This window comes from Ostrinia furnacalis, unplaced genomic scaffold (genome assembly GCF_004193835.3).
Source record: "Ostrinia furnacalis isolate ACB-3 unplaced genomic scaffold, ASM419383v2 OfSCF1172, whole genome shotgun sequence".
In the NCBI taxonomy this organism is placed as follows: domain Eukaryota; kingdom Metazoa; phylum Arthropoda; class Insecta; order Lepidoptera; family Crambidae; genus Ostrinia; species Ostrinia furnacalis.
In genome coordinates this window covers 387,337-401,319 of record NW_021131411.1, presented here as the reverse complement: position 1 = coordinate 401,319, position 13,983 = coordinate 387,337, and the positions used below count along the sequence as shown (strand labels likewise).

General features: G+C 33.9%; 5 protein-coding genes across 5 annotated transcripts; 3 read left to right on the top strand and 2 right to left on the bottom strand.

Annotated features, from left to right (window-relative positions):
* Positions 1–454: 454 nt before the first annotated feature.
* LOC114351687 (GDP-D-glucose phosphorylase 1) lies at positions 455–4,108 on the bottom strand. The gene is made up of 6 exons (XM_028302990.1): positions 3,407–4,108; positions 3,156–3,294; positions 2,899–3,049; positions 2,631–2,733; positions 2,083–2,392; positions 455–926 (listed from the first exon to the last, which is right to left on the bottom strand). The coding sequence occupies exons 1-6, from the start codon at positions 3,749–3,751 to the stop codon at positions 817–819; spliced, it is 1,158 nt and encodes a 385-aa protein (XP_028158791.1). The 5' UTR covers positions 3,752–4,108; the 3' UTR covers positions 455–816.
* Positions 4,109–4,174: 66 nt separating this feature from the next.
* On the bottom strand, positions 4,175–5,520 carry LOC114351688 (uncharacterized). The gene is made up of 3 exons (XM_028302991.1): positions 5,173–5,520; positions 4,662–4,760; positions 4,175–4,522 (listed from the first exon to the last, which is right to left on the bottom strand). Exons 1-3 carry the CDS (start codon positions 5,446–5,448, stop codon positions 4,217–4,219), a joined length of 681 nt encoding a protein of 226 aa, XP_028158792.1. The 5' UTR covers positions 5,449–5,520; the 3' UTR covers positions 4,175–4,216.
* Positions 5,521–5,779: 259 nt separating this feature from the next.
* On the top strand, positions 5,780–6,980 carry LOC114351677 (gametocyte-specific factor 1-like). The gene is made up of 2 exons (XM_028302967.1): positions 5,780–5,875; positions 5,958–6,980. Exon 2 carries the CDS (start codon positions 5,977–5,979, stop codon positions 6,280–6,282), a length of 306 nt encoding a protein of 101 aa, XP_028158768.1. The 5' UTR covers positions 5,780–5,875; positions 5,958–5,976; the 3' UTR covers positions 6,283–6,980.
* Positions 6,981–8,340: 1,360 nt separating this feature from the next.
* LOC114351721 (gastric triacylglycerol lipase) lies at positions 8,341–10,548 on the top strand. The gene has a single exon (XM_028303018.1). It carries the CDS (start codon positions 8,657–8,659, stop codon positions 10,208–10,210), a length of 1,554 nt encoding a protein of 517 aa, XP_028158819.1. The 5' UTR covers positions 8,341–8,656; the 3' UTR covers positions 10,211–10,548.
* Positions 10,549–11,749: 1,201 nt separating this feature from the next.
* Positions 11,750–13,256, top strand: LOC114351680 (small integral membrane protein 20). The gene is made up of 3 exons (XM_028302972.1): positions 11,750–11,985; positions 12,167–12,223; positions 12,714–13,256. Exons 1-3 carry the CDS (start codon positions 11,868–11,870, stop codon positions 12,764–12,766), a joined length of 228 nt encoding a protein of 75 aa, XP_028158773.1. The 5' UTR covers positions 11,750–11,867; the 3' UTR covers positions 12,767–13,256.
* Positions 13,257–13,983: the final 727 nt, after the last annotated feature.

Sequence of the window (13,983 nt, the reverse complement as noted above, 5' to 3'; positions counted from 1 at the left end):
TGTTTGGAATAGGCTCCAAAACTACTGAAAAATGAAAAATTCTTTCACCATTACAATTCTATAATCATTTCTGATGAACATAGGCGATACGAAGTTCACCGAGTCAGCTAGTGATTGTATCTCTATAGTTGATGTTTTTTTAACGATTGTACCTATTTGAACCAAAAACCTTCAATGGGTAAATGATTTGGGGGCAATTGCCAATATTCAATCGCCTGACAATTTTATTTGCAATCCGAAATGTTTATGTATGAAAACTAAAAACATTCAAAAATAATTCAACTGATGAAAAGTAAATGTTTAAATCATAGAATGAAAGTGATTTTCAGACGATTACAGATTTATTGATGATTGACAAGTAACGTAATTATTCTAGCAGACGAAAAAAGACGTAGCTTGTTGTATTAAATAAATAAAATAGACAAGATTTTTATCACGGGCATTTGCNGCATTTGGCTTTTTTATTTGATAGAGCAATTTCATTGTTCTAAGAATACTTGCATTTATTGCACATAATTTTCGAACAGGCGTCTAAGCGGGCGAGAAGTTCTTAGCACGATCTAGGACCTACAGTAAGTTATTTTGTTAAACAGCAAAATACACCTAAAGCACCTAGTCCGAGAGAAGTAAACAATAGCTGTAGGTATTTCCTATTTTGTAAACTATCTACAAAGTAACTACTTACTGCTATCAGACCACTCTAAAGAGCGTATGAAGTGTCAGACGTTAAAATGAAATCATCATCAACAGATAGATACCTACATCCATTACTCACAGTAACCAAAACTACTATTTGGTATCAAAATACAAGTCCTACTAAAACAGTGATTTTATTTCCTTACATAGATCTTCAAAGTTGTCTATCCTCCACTTTTTCAGTTCTTTCTCGAGGTCGGCGGCTTGTAGGTTTTCAAAATCGTCAGCATCTAGAACAAAGATAAATTCATATAATAAATTAATACACGAAAGAAAAATGTTTGCAAGTTTGTTCGTGCACTGCTTTGAATATTGTGTCTGAATTGTATGTCCTTTACTAAAAATTTGAGGACGCACTATACTAACGCGAGATATTTTTAGCGATCATACGTTCGATTCCCGCCAAGTTTACATACGATATGTATAGTATCGCACATACATTGAATCATAGGTATGTATATCGCACACATGCACTTTGTAAAGCTGTAAGATTAAACTCATTCGTTTCAGCCGAATGACGTCCACTGCTGGACAAAGGCCTCTCCCAAGGATTTCGACAACGACCGGTCCTGCGTCGCCCGCATCCAGGCAAAATATTAAATTATCTATTAATTAGTTATTGGCTAACTGAACACCTAAAAGTGTTCTCACTCAGCTAACTTATGTAAGCTGAAATATTGTGGTGGGTAGGATAACTAAAGGAGGCATATTTTTGGTGTTAAATATTAGTCATTATTAGACAAATAAATAAACATGACGCATTAATTGTTTATAAATAAAATATAAATGTTATGTATTGCTCAGGGGTTAAAAGCCATCTTCGTGATAGGAATACATGACTCAGTGATTGTAAACAACAAAGCAGGATATGAGGGAACCAAAGGTCACTAAGGAATGAGACATACCACTACAGCAGTATCTATCATATATTGGCATGAGTCATAATGAAATTAGACATAATTAATTATGTTAATGATTGATGATCAATTGACTTTTGCGATCTTGCAGTTTAATTAGTAACTCTTGGAAAATAATCAGGAAGGATATTTACAGTTAAGAAGTAATATTTAAGTATAAAAAGTGGTGAAAAAAGTGTGAAAACAATGGGATGGGAAAAAGTAGACCAGTGATAGCTTGCGATAAAAAATACAAAGCTGGGTTGCTACAGATTCATGCCATAAGTATAAAATAGAATTATTGAATGAATGGATGTTAAATCTTTGTCATAGTGCTCCCATTATGGTATGGTTGCTGCCTGATAGCCAGTAAGTTTTTTTACATGCTTATAGCACTCAAAAGCCACAAAATACTTGATCATATTTCGATGGTCAGTGGTAAGTATTTTACATGCTTATAACACAAAAATTATACTTGGTTCATACTTACTATAAACTGGGAACCACCCACTCAGCTCCAGAACAGCTACATTGAAAGCGCTAAGCTGTTTCACTCCTGCACTACTCTTCCTTGGCCACACAAGCACCCTTATGACCTCTTTTTCACTACTGTCTACACTCTCTCCTCTAGTTATAAAGATATTATGTGCTATTGACTTATGTAGCAAGTATTCCAGGAGTTTGTATATGTCTTTTGCCATATTTGTGGCTGAATCCTCACATGGTATTTGGAAACAAAAGGCAGGGATGGGGTAGTCTTGATTCATACAGTACACAGGCCCTTGTAGGTGGTTACATTTCTGGAAAAATATTGACAATATTTAACTTTTGCTTTAAAGAGGCTAATGTGATGGATGACACTCATACAAGATCAAATAACCTTATTCGAAATCATAGTTAGAAAAATGATAAAGATTTAAGATTTAAAGTGATTTGATTTTGCTATCCATTTTAATCTACCAAGTTTATGAGCACTGATCAACTTTATTTTAGAATGATAAAAAATGTTTTAGATGTGAATTTTGCCTTCATACTTACAGCTGTTTCCACTGGCAATATATTATTTTCCATAAATATGTGGTAATGCAAGTGATTCACCGATGCTAAACCACAAAGACTGTTGAATCCTATACGAAAGGCACTGAAAAATAAATACTACATTTAATTACTTGAATTGTGTACCTACTTGTACTTGTTTCTTAAAGGACACTACCAAAACCAAAAATGACTGCTTCTAGTTGGTATTTATAATGTATAGGTTAAGCTAACTTTACTTGCTTTAGTTGTGACTCAAAACTAAACTTACCGATCTTTCACTAGCAACATAAGACTAATAACTAGCTCCAAGCTTTCCTCAGTTACAACTTGTGGTAGGCACTTCTCAAGTGACGGACATAGAAGGCTATGGTATCTAGATATTGGGCTTACATTAACGATAACACTATGGACAGCTGATACTGTAAACAACAACAATAAAACGTAAGTTGTTTGTAATAGTCATTGCCACAGGTCATTCCGCTTCATAAAATCATATAAAATCAATGATATTGTATAAAATCTTACCTTGAACATCTTTTTTAAATGTAAAAAGAACTTCTTGAGGTGAAACTTTGTTGAAATTGAATTTTGTGCCATCAAATGACTGGCAAATGCTGTCTATTTGTTCTGGAGTTCGCCTCTTGCAGTTCCGCTCTGGGTTTAACTAAAAAGGCATTTAATTACAGGTCCTTTTATCAGTAACTTTAAATGGATAAGGTTACGCCACGTAATATCGAAAGTAATGAACTTGATGCTAAGTAATACATGGTATTTACCTGCAGTAAATATCCATCGACGACTTTGTCTTGTAGGTTATTAATTTTATACCGAAACACTTCACATTTTTCATGAACCTCGTCCCATTTACAAGATAAAAGATTAAGAAAATCCAAGTTTTGAGGATTGGCTTCAGCATTCTCAACTGCGATATTAAACTCAGTAAATGTAAACATTATTTGATATTGTCCGTTTCTAAAAGAAATAACACCCAAAAGTTTTGAATAGGTAGATAGGTTAATGAATTTAAAATTAGCAAAGAAATTATAAAAAAAAATGTAAAGCACCAAAATTTTTTTTAGATTCGCGGCAAAAATTCGAAATGTCACTGTCAAACACAACATTCTTTTTCGTTATTATAGGAATAGGCTAAGATCAGAGATCATACTGCCTAGTTTTAGCAAAATCAAAATAATAAATGCACGTAGAGCAACAAAAGTTGAGGCGAACATCACCTACTTTACTTCCACTTATGTATCAATTGACTATAAAGTACAAACAAACAAATCGGGCAGAAAACGCAAGACGCCAGCGTGATAAGAGTAGTTGTATACAAATCTTTCTTTGCTTGTGATGATCATGCTCTTTGGTGATGATCGCCACAACTCTCGCTGGGGCGACCTAAATACGATGTTCCTACCAAAAGTACATTTAGGTACGTCCTATTAATAGGTCTGGTAATAACTTTAATATTCCCAACTTTTGGAAAACTGATTGTAGGTATGTAGTATAAGTCTAAAATCTAAATAAAGCTAAATGTCCTTTAAATATTTAAGTATGTTAGTAGAAAGTAAAAATAAATTTTAGGTTTACAGATATACTACATTTTTATTATTAGGATTATTTGGATTATCTTTGTCATACAATAGCAGGATTTCCATTATTTTCTGTGATGCACAGGCAGCATCAAAAGAACTCATTTGAGACAAGGTTTTTGATATGGCCCGTCCCACATAGCCATATTTTGTAGAATCTGTGTTATTAAGTCCTTCATTTTGTGCACTTTGTAAAATGTGAAATAGATTTTCAGCAATACTTTTGCACATATTATCTTTGGAGTTATCGGTGGGAGAGGCATCATCTTCACTAACCCAATCTTCTTGATTTACAATAGCCTAAAAAATAAACTGTTTGTTATTCTTTTTATAAAATATAGAGAGTAGATAACATCAGAGTATGGTAGTCACACAGAAAAGCTTTTTGTAGTTTTAAACTTGATGTTACTACTAATACTTGAATGAAGTAACTTCATACCTTTTTATCATCTTCATCTGATAAATCATTTTGGCCCCTTTTGTTCACTGATAATAAAAACTGGCAAGCTTCCCAAAGGTGCCAATTAATTTTATATTCCTGGGAAACAAACAAATATTTTAAGTTGAAGTTGTAACAACATTCAGCAGTTAAATTTGAAACAGAATTAGCGAAGGCCAAATACTTAGCCATCCTCAATAAATGGGCTATCCAACACAAAATTAATTTTTGAAATCGGACCAGTAAACTTCTGGTACTCTAGAATCCTATCTTATCTTATCTCATCATATCTAGGGCCACGCATGGGCGCAGTGCACGTCGACCCAGTTGCAGTGGGATCTTTTGAGCTTCCCTAAACCTTTATTCCCCCTCATCCACAAAGATCCTATCCATAGAGTGAATTAATTGCTTGGATGAGAGTGACCTATATATTCTTCTGGTGTCGGATAAGCCGACCCCAGGAGACCCATTCTAGCTACTCTTGAGATTAACACTGATTTGAAATAAGTACCTCTGCGCCATCGTTAGCGCGACTAGCATTTAATTTTCGTAAATAATGCGAAAATGTAGATCTTATATTCGTCCAACGGTCTTTTACTGCTTGTCCAGTGAATTCATCGCCGTATTTCGAAGCAAATTCGGCGTAAGTACGATCTCTATGTTCCACAGAAGTGTATTTCGGATGTTTCGGATTCCAAATATTGGGTCGAGTCTGTATGTATCTCACTAACTTCAAATTCATTTTGCGTGTCCAATATACCTTTTCTTTTGCAAAATCAGTGATCATTGCAATCTAAACTAAAAATTCGATGATCAACAAAGAAGGCAAAACTTGGGCAAAACAACGACAAAAACACAAACGAATTTTTTTGTCAACTGTCATCTCTGTCATCTGTCATAACTGTCAACAATAAAATGTCGCTCTAGAAGGCAAAGATAATGATAAAGATACTGCTTGTTACCTTTGTCCAAAACTATGAAGGAATAAAAAAAAAAGAAAACTAAATTTTTTAAAAAGGCTGTATAGTATAATAATGCCTTGGCCTTTTCCTGCAAAAGGAAAAATAAAATTGATTTTTTGTTGCTTGTTGTTGCTTGCTTGTCATTTTGTCATTGCTTGTTGTTGTTTTTCTTTCTTCGTTTCTTGGTTTCTTGTTTCTTCCGTCCGATTTGTCTGTGTACGTTTTTTGGAACGTGCTTGGTGTGTTCCTAAGGTAAATAATTTAACTATTACATGATCATCATAATTTAGTCCTTTAAAAAAATGGTCCAACTAAGCTAAACAATTTGTTGTAGATATTTGAAACTGAAAAACATGGACAGCCCCTTTGTGTATTGCCCGTACGATAAGAAACACCAAGTGTCACGCTTGCGTTTGCAAGCACACATCGTAAAATGCCAGAAAAACTATCCAGGTTGGCAGATATGCCCATATAATGCCACCCACCGGTTTCCTCATGAAGATATTTTGAGGGAGCACCTTGTTCAATGCCCATCAAAAGCTGCGATATGCCCAGAACATAAAACTAATACAGTCACTGGATCATTGTATACTCCAAAACCCATTCTACAGAAGGATTATTTGCCGGAGACTGATCCTGATCATGAAATGTGGGATTAGAATAGCAGTCCAGTTCCAAGGAATATTTTTGATCTGATTAAAGTTAAGGAAATGTAGGTATTGAATTTTCTGTTTGTTAAAGTTATTAACATTTTTATATTCATGAAAAAATGTGAGATATTTTTTCCATTATAATTATGTAAGGCTTAGATTTATTATAATCTATGTATGTAGGTATCAACATTGAAAACTGAACATTGTAACATTGTTCAGCAAGGTTTTTTTAAGCTATAAATTCCATGTTTGTTCTTCCAATTGTTTATTGATACAATTTTTGTTTAACAATGTTAGTACTCCTAACTGCCCTACAAAAAGGAGCACATTGCCAGTGGTCCTGTTGCTTAGTTATAAGTCATAAAATCATAGAAAAAAATGCTACAATCATACTTTTAGTACATAGTGTGAGTAATGACTTAGTACATGATTTCATTTTGTCCATTGCAGTAATATTTGTACAACTAAGCCTAGGCGCAGACCACTGGTTTGTTGTCGGCCGATAGTTTAGTCGGGCAGTTAACCAGTATGGGCATGTATAGAAGTGCGCACATTACACCGATTGATTCTTCATACAAATTAGAATTGGGCCCAACTATCGGCCGACTAAAAATCGGTGGTCTGCGCCTAGGCTAAATTAATAGGACCACAGGCATGGCATTCTAGGAGAGGTTTTAGAGAAAAAAGGTTAAACATTTTATCTCTGTATGCCTTTGATTAATTAATCAAGTAAATAATAAATATTGAATGATTTTAACAACTGTATAATACTGATTGTCCACAATCTTATAATTTTATTTTGTGGCATAACTAACTATACTACTCAACCATTATTAGTTGTGCCCCTGGATTAGGTACTTCATCTTACATAGATAAATATTTTTTTTAAAGCTTTTGTCTAGGGTATTTCTAGAACTTGAAATGCACTAGTTACAAAATGGATACTTACATATTTTTTATTTTAGTTTAATTAGGCCTTCCTGTGAAAACTCAATTTTTTTTTATTGTTGTAAGTAGTTAATGATTCACTATTTTTGTTTACTTACTTAATTTTAATAATTAAAGAAGAAAATTGATAGTTCCTAACTATATCAATTTTTAGGGTTCCGTAGCCAAATGGCAAAAACGGAACCCTTAAAGATCATCATGTCTGTCTGTCTGTCCATCATCCGTATGTCACAGCCACTTTTTTCCGAAACTATAAGAGCTATACTGTTGAAGCTTGGTATGTAGATGTATTCTGTGAACCGTATTAAGATTTCCACACAAAAATAAAAAATTTTTTGGTGGTTCCCCCCATACCTAGAACTGAAACTCAAATTTTTTTTTTCATCCGACCCATTCGTGTTGGTTAACCCATTCGCGTACCTACCCTACTAATATATTTTTTTCTAAACTGAATAGTTTGCGCGAGAGACGCTCCAAAGTGGTAAAATGTGTCCCCCCCCCCGCGCCCCCCGCCCCTCTAACTTTTAAAATAAGAGAGTAATGCCCGTTTTCACCGTTAAACCCTAATTTTTAAGTAACCCCTATGGTAACAAATAACAGGTATTTTGTTTTCATAGGGGTCGCTTAAAAATTAGGGATTGATGGTGAAAACGGGCATTATACAACTAAAAATATACAGGGTGTTAGGTAAATGGGTATATGAGCCGACACTAGCCCATGTTAACATAGGCATATAAATGGTATGGTGAAGTCAGATATCATGATTTAATTTTTTTTAATTTTCATACAAAATAAATTTTACAATATCCGATTTGTATGAAAATTAAAATAGTTAAAATGAAGATATCAATTTTCTGACTTCACCATACGTTTTATATGACCATGTTAACATGGGCTAGTGTCGGCTCATATACCCATTTACCTAACACCCTGTATATGATGTACCTACATTACTATGCAAACTTCCAACAAAAATTGGTTTGAACGAGATCTAGTTTTTTTTTTATTTTAATGTTACTTACTCCTTTCTTCGTAAACGCGTAGAGTTATTTAAATTTAAATTCATTTATACCTTTAAGCTGTAACAAAACTAACAAAATCAAAGTTATACCTAACAGGTTTGTACGGAACACTCAGTGCGCGAGTCCGACTCGAACTTGGCCGGTTTTTATTTGTTATTAATATGTACTATGTTATATTTTATGCATAGGTTTAAGTACTTAGTTAATGATTCACTGTTTTTGTTTACTTATCAAAATTATTATTATCATGTGAACGCTCTGCTTATGCTTACTTACGTATTCGTATTACTCATGTTCCCCTTGACCTCGCACTCGGGTGGTGTGGGATAAATTACTATAGAACTCAACGACCGGTTCAGTCGTCCACCGCGTCTCGCGAACTCCGGTCGAGCACGCGTGCGAATAGAAACATGAAGCTATCGGTTCTCGTGTTTACATTCGTTGTAATCCTACAACTCGGTGATTGCCGCCACACTTCATGGATCCCAAATATTTACGACGTCGTCGCAAACAAAACATCCCAAATCAGGAACTACGTCCGCGAAAAAAGCAGGAGCCTAAAACACTTCTACGTTGAAAATGTGCGAAACAAAATAACGTCGTATTTGGGTATCGACGATGACAATAACAAAGTATTAGAGGAAACAGATAGCGACTCCCAAGCAAGGATAAAAAGAAAGTTCAAAGGTTACATCGACGCAGCTAAAACGAGCGATAGTAAGATTTTCGATTCCATCGCCCCTGAAGATCTTGAGTACAAATGCCTAGAAGACGACCCTTCCGTGCACATGACGACGCCGCAATTAATAGCTCGCAATGGCTATACGGCTGAATCTCACACCATCGTCACAGACGATGGCTATATCCTCACCGTACATAGAATACCATTCTCTAAAAACTCTTTTAACAGAGTGAGTCCTCGGAAAACGGTGCTACTTCATCACGGTTTATTGGGAAGCTCTGCAGACTGGATAATACCAGGACCTAAGAAAGGCCTCGCTTACATCTTATCTGAAGCTGGTTACGATGTGTGGATGGCCAACGTCCGGGGCAACACATATTCCCGAGCTCATGTATCATTGAACATCGACAGCTTCGAGTTCTGGAATTTCACATTTCATGAAGTAAGTCAACATGACTTGCCCGCGGTCATCGATCATATTATGGATATCAAAGGTTGGGATGTCAAAATAAACTATATCGGTCATTCGATGGGAACCACAGTGTTGTTTGCGTTACTTTCAACCAAAACACAATACAATAAAGTGTTGAGAGCTGGTTTTGCTTTAGCACCAGTTGCTTATATGACCGACATAAAGAGTCCCATTCGTCTTCTTGCAAAGTATAGCAATAACATAGAGTATCTGATGAAGCTGCTAGGAGCAAATGAGTTCCTACCACAGAATGCCGTTCTGAGATGGCTATCAAAGCATGCGTGTGAAATCAACCATTACGAAGAAGTTATTTGTGAAAATTCCCTTTTCGTGCTGTGTGGTCATGATGTGAAGCAGTTCAACCGAACGCTTCTGCCGATGATACTGGGACACGTGCCTGCTGGAGCATCAACTAGAACTCTGGTTCATTATGCCCAAGAAATCAAAAACGATGGAAGATTCCAACGTTTTGACTACGGCATTGATGGAAACATGAAGCAGTACGGATCACCGACTCCTCCCGAATATCCAATACATAAAATAACTTTACCAATAGCCTTGTTAAGTGCCCAGAACGATTGGCTGTCGGGTGATGTAGATGTAACGAATTTGTATGTCCAATTAGCTAATCCAATAGAACACTACATTGTGCCATTACGTGAATTCAATCACATTGATTTCTTATGGGGAGTAGATGCTCCGACTCTTGTTTACATCAAATTATTGCAATTGCTTGAAGAAGGAGCCTCTAAGTCATTTGGCGACGAGCCCGATATTGAAACTAATGATCTTAGTAGCCTCAATAGATAAGTTCTACAGTTTAGATAGAGTACCTACCTACCCAAATGCAATCAATGTACCAAACTAAGTATCCTATACCTAGATATGTATTGTAGTGATTAAATAGTGCATTTATAATGTGATGTCATTTAGAATAGTGTAAGAGATTATTAGTGCTATGTTTAGTTTGGTTTAAGACTGCTTCAATACCTACTATTGTTTAGTTTTAACGTAAGTAGCTTTAGTTTCCGTTATGAATACAAACATAAACCGCTGTTTTATGTTAATGTTTTAAATCTTTGTGTTTTCTACCAAATCCAAATTAGTGGACTGTAATAAAAACCTAACGTACGTATGCGTATTATCTACCTTTGTATTTTATTACATTTAAAATATACACCGTGCCACATTTTAAATGTTTCACTTGATCTTGTTCCCATTTTCATTTTTGGCGCATTATAAATTCTAATGAATTTGAAAATAAAAGCAGAAAAAAGTCAGAGCAATTGCCATCTTGTAGATTTATGATACTGCGCTGCTAATTGGGGTGATAGCGACAACTGTCTATTTTAGTGGGTGCAATAAATAGGTACTTGATAGCAGCTGCTCTCAAGTTAAGTTTGTTTGAGAGCAGCAAGTAGCGCCTACTTACTGACAAACTTATCTACATAATTATTTACCTACATAAGAGTCAAAGGTACCTTACTATTTACTTACAATTTTACCCAGTGTTTCTACCGAGTCTAATTGGTTAAATATAATAAACTATGCGTGTCAGTTTCAATGCTCTGATTTATTTCAGGACTGATCGAGATAAGTACCTACTAGCTTTTTACTGAATAGTTGTTGTTTTTCTACATTATACCTACCTACACTTTTTCTTCGGAAGCACATGCTCATATAATGTTCATCTGTTTACATAACAGATACCTACCTCTGATGAACATACCTACCTAACTACAAACTAATAACTGCAGTCAACAATTTGCCTAGTTGCAGTTACCTTATTCTTTGACATTTTTAAAGCTAATTTAGGTATCCAATATGCTATCATTATTTCAATAGGTACCTATGGAAGAGACCGTGTAATGCGAGAACGGCTTGTACTTATCAGTTCACTACATTCCCGTGGCTCATTAAGTAGTAACATGACTTACATAGTTACCTATAGGTAGGTACACCTAAACAAGTTCAACTATAACCGCATTTTGTTTTGTTTGGTTTTAATAATAAAATTTTATTATTGATAGTAGGTAAGTGATTCAGACTAGGTAGGTATTATTACTAACAACCAACAACTTCGATTAGAAATGGTTTAACTCAGAAAATGAAAATAAAAAGCATTCAGTAAGTACCTAAGTACTAGTTTTCCGGTAAATATTAGGCGATTGTTCTTTAGAACTTGTTTTATGTGTTATGGTTATGACTTTTAAATTGTTTCTGTCATCTCCATATACACTACTCGAGGGTTAATCATATTAAATAAATACCGTTATTGTTATTTTACTACATAATTATCTTTGCTCAATTATCAACTACTATTTTAAATACATAGAAATCAGCTGGCCGTTGTCAAAAATTTGACATTGACAGCTACTTACTGTCAAAAAATTTGGAGCAGTGGTAAACGAAATAATGCGAAACCAATATTTTCAATTAAAAGGAATTAATTAATAATTACACAGAAATGGTAGCGTTTTACAGAGGCTGGCGCTATGCCGCATTCCTAACAGGATTCGCTGGGTTTATAGGACTTGCGCTTTATCCGATAGTAATCAGTCCAATGATGGATGTTTCAGAATACAGTGAGGATATTTTCATCACTTCAATGCATTATTACTGTAACTTGAAGAGTATTAAAATATGAACATATTCAATCAGTAATAACGATTACTTTAAATCATGCTTTAAATGTTGTTATTGTATCAAGTCAAGTGTATAGTTGTGTTACATTTGTGTAATGTATTATTATTCATTTATTTTCAGAAAAAATACAAAAAGAAACTAGAAAAAATATAAGACAAGAAGATATCCAACCTGGAAGTAAGTTATATTTTTATTTTCCACAAAAAAATAATAGCTCAAACATGAGAAAATATTGATGTAAAGTATGGCCAACGAGAAGCGATACCAAATATAAACAAGCCCAATGTTATGGGTGAACCCATCTGACTTTGACATATTTTGGCGGGAGAACGAGACATTACGACAAATACACAAGATGGGAAGAGACAGAATATATTGTCAACTCGACAGTCATCTCGACCTTTTGTATCGCTGCTGGTTGGCCGTACTTTAGAAAAGAAGGGCACAGTGCCAGTTTTATTTATCCATCCATGGTAGAGTAATATTTAGTTTTTAGATATTTCTCAGTCTGTTTTATTGGTTATTCCTGTCTAAACCCTTCAAGCCCAGTGAATCGAAACACAAAATAAATCTTTGTTAATTACATTAATTACATAGTTATCGGTTATTATGTTAATTACATAGTTATCTTCATCATATCTCATTTATAATAATTTCTTTGTTTCAGATATGAAAGTTTGGTCAGATCCATTTGATCGTAAGAAACCATCAGCAGAATAGGAATAGTGTTGTAAATAGTGTATTATAATTTTGTTAGATATTGTTTAGTTAACAATAAATTCTGAAAACCATTTCCAGTTATTATTTTTGTATAATACCAATAATACCTAGTTAGGTAGGTAGGTATTAGGTATGCTCGACTGATAGTACACCACCCATCCATGAAAAAAGTATAAATTAAGATTATTTAGATGTAGATCTAAATTCTAAATGGAGATCCCATTAAAAATATAATATTTGTATTATAAATGAAAAGCCAAATATAAAAGAAGTTTTTATTATTGAAAAGTTTTGTGGGTACAATGACCTCTATCACCAGAAGATGCTGTTTCAATTACAATTTCATAAAAAAATAAACCAACATCTGAAACTTCTTATTTACATTTAGAAATGTGCCTTTTTAGCCTAATTGTCCTCTCATTTATATTTCGAATTTTTAGTTTTAAGCTGAGACAATATTATGATTCATTACTATTAATCTACTGACAAAGTATAAAAACTATAATATGTTGCTATTAATTATTTACATAATTACATAATATTCGTTATGTCGATCATTACATAAAATTTTCACTGATACTATGGTGTGAATATTTTGTGTAAATAATATAATATCTAAGAAAATTAAAATTATTTAATATTCTCTCAATATAAAGGCATGACTATTATATTTATTTTATTAAAATCTTGTATTATAAGGAACGATAAATTAAAATTATTCAATATAAAGGATGAAGACTATACATAAAATAAGAACCAGATTATCACTAAAATGAGCAATGTATAAAGGTACAGATTTTTATTGAGCGATAATCAAATTAAAAAAATTATAGCCCATACAGGAAATGAACGAAGAAACATAAAAAATGATTTTATGTAACATTTGCATCATATTATTTTACATAAAATAGGTGCTTAAAGAAAGATGCGTTTATTGTACCGTAAATTACTGATTTATCATTATTATTATTTAAAAAAAAGTAATTTTATAGACAACACAAACATATTTTTTATACATTCATAATTATAATATATAAATTGCGCGAATCAAGCTGCAATTTTGGTAAATATCAAGCTCCGCAAAGCCGAGCTATATGGATCTGCGCGTTTTGCGTCCACCTAGTTGTGACCGTGGTATAAGTTACTGGTGGTGCAATCACACAAATCTTCTTTAAAAATTATTCTTTCTTAAGCGAACTACTCGAAACTATCGCAAC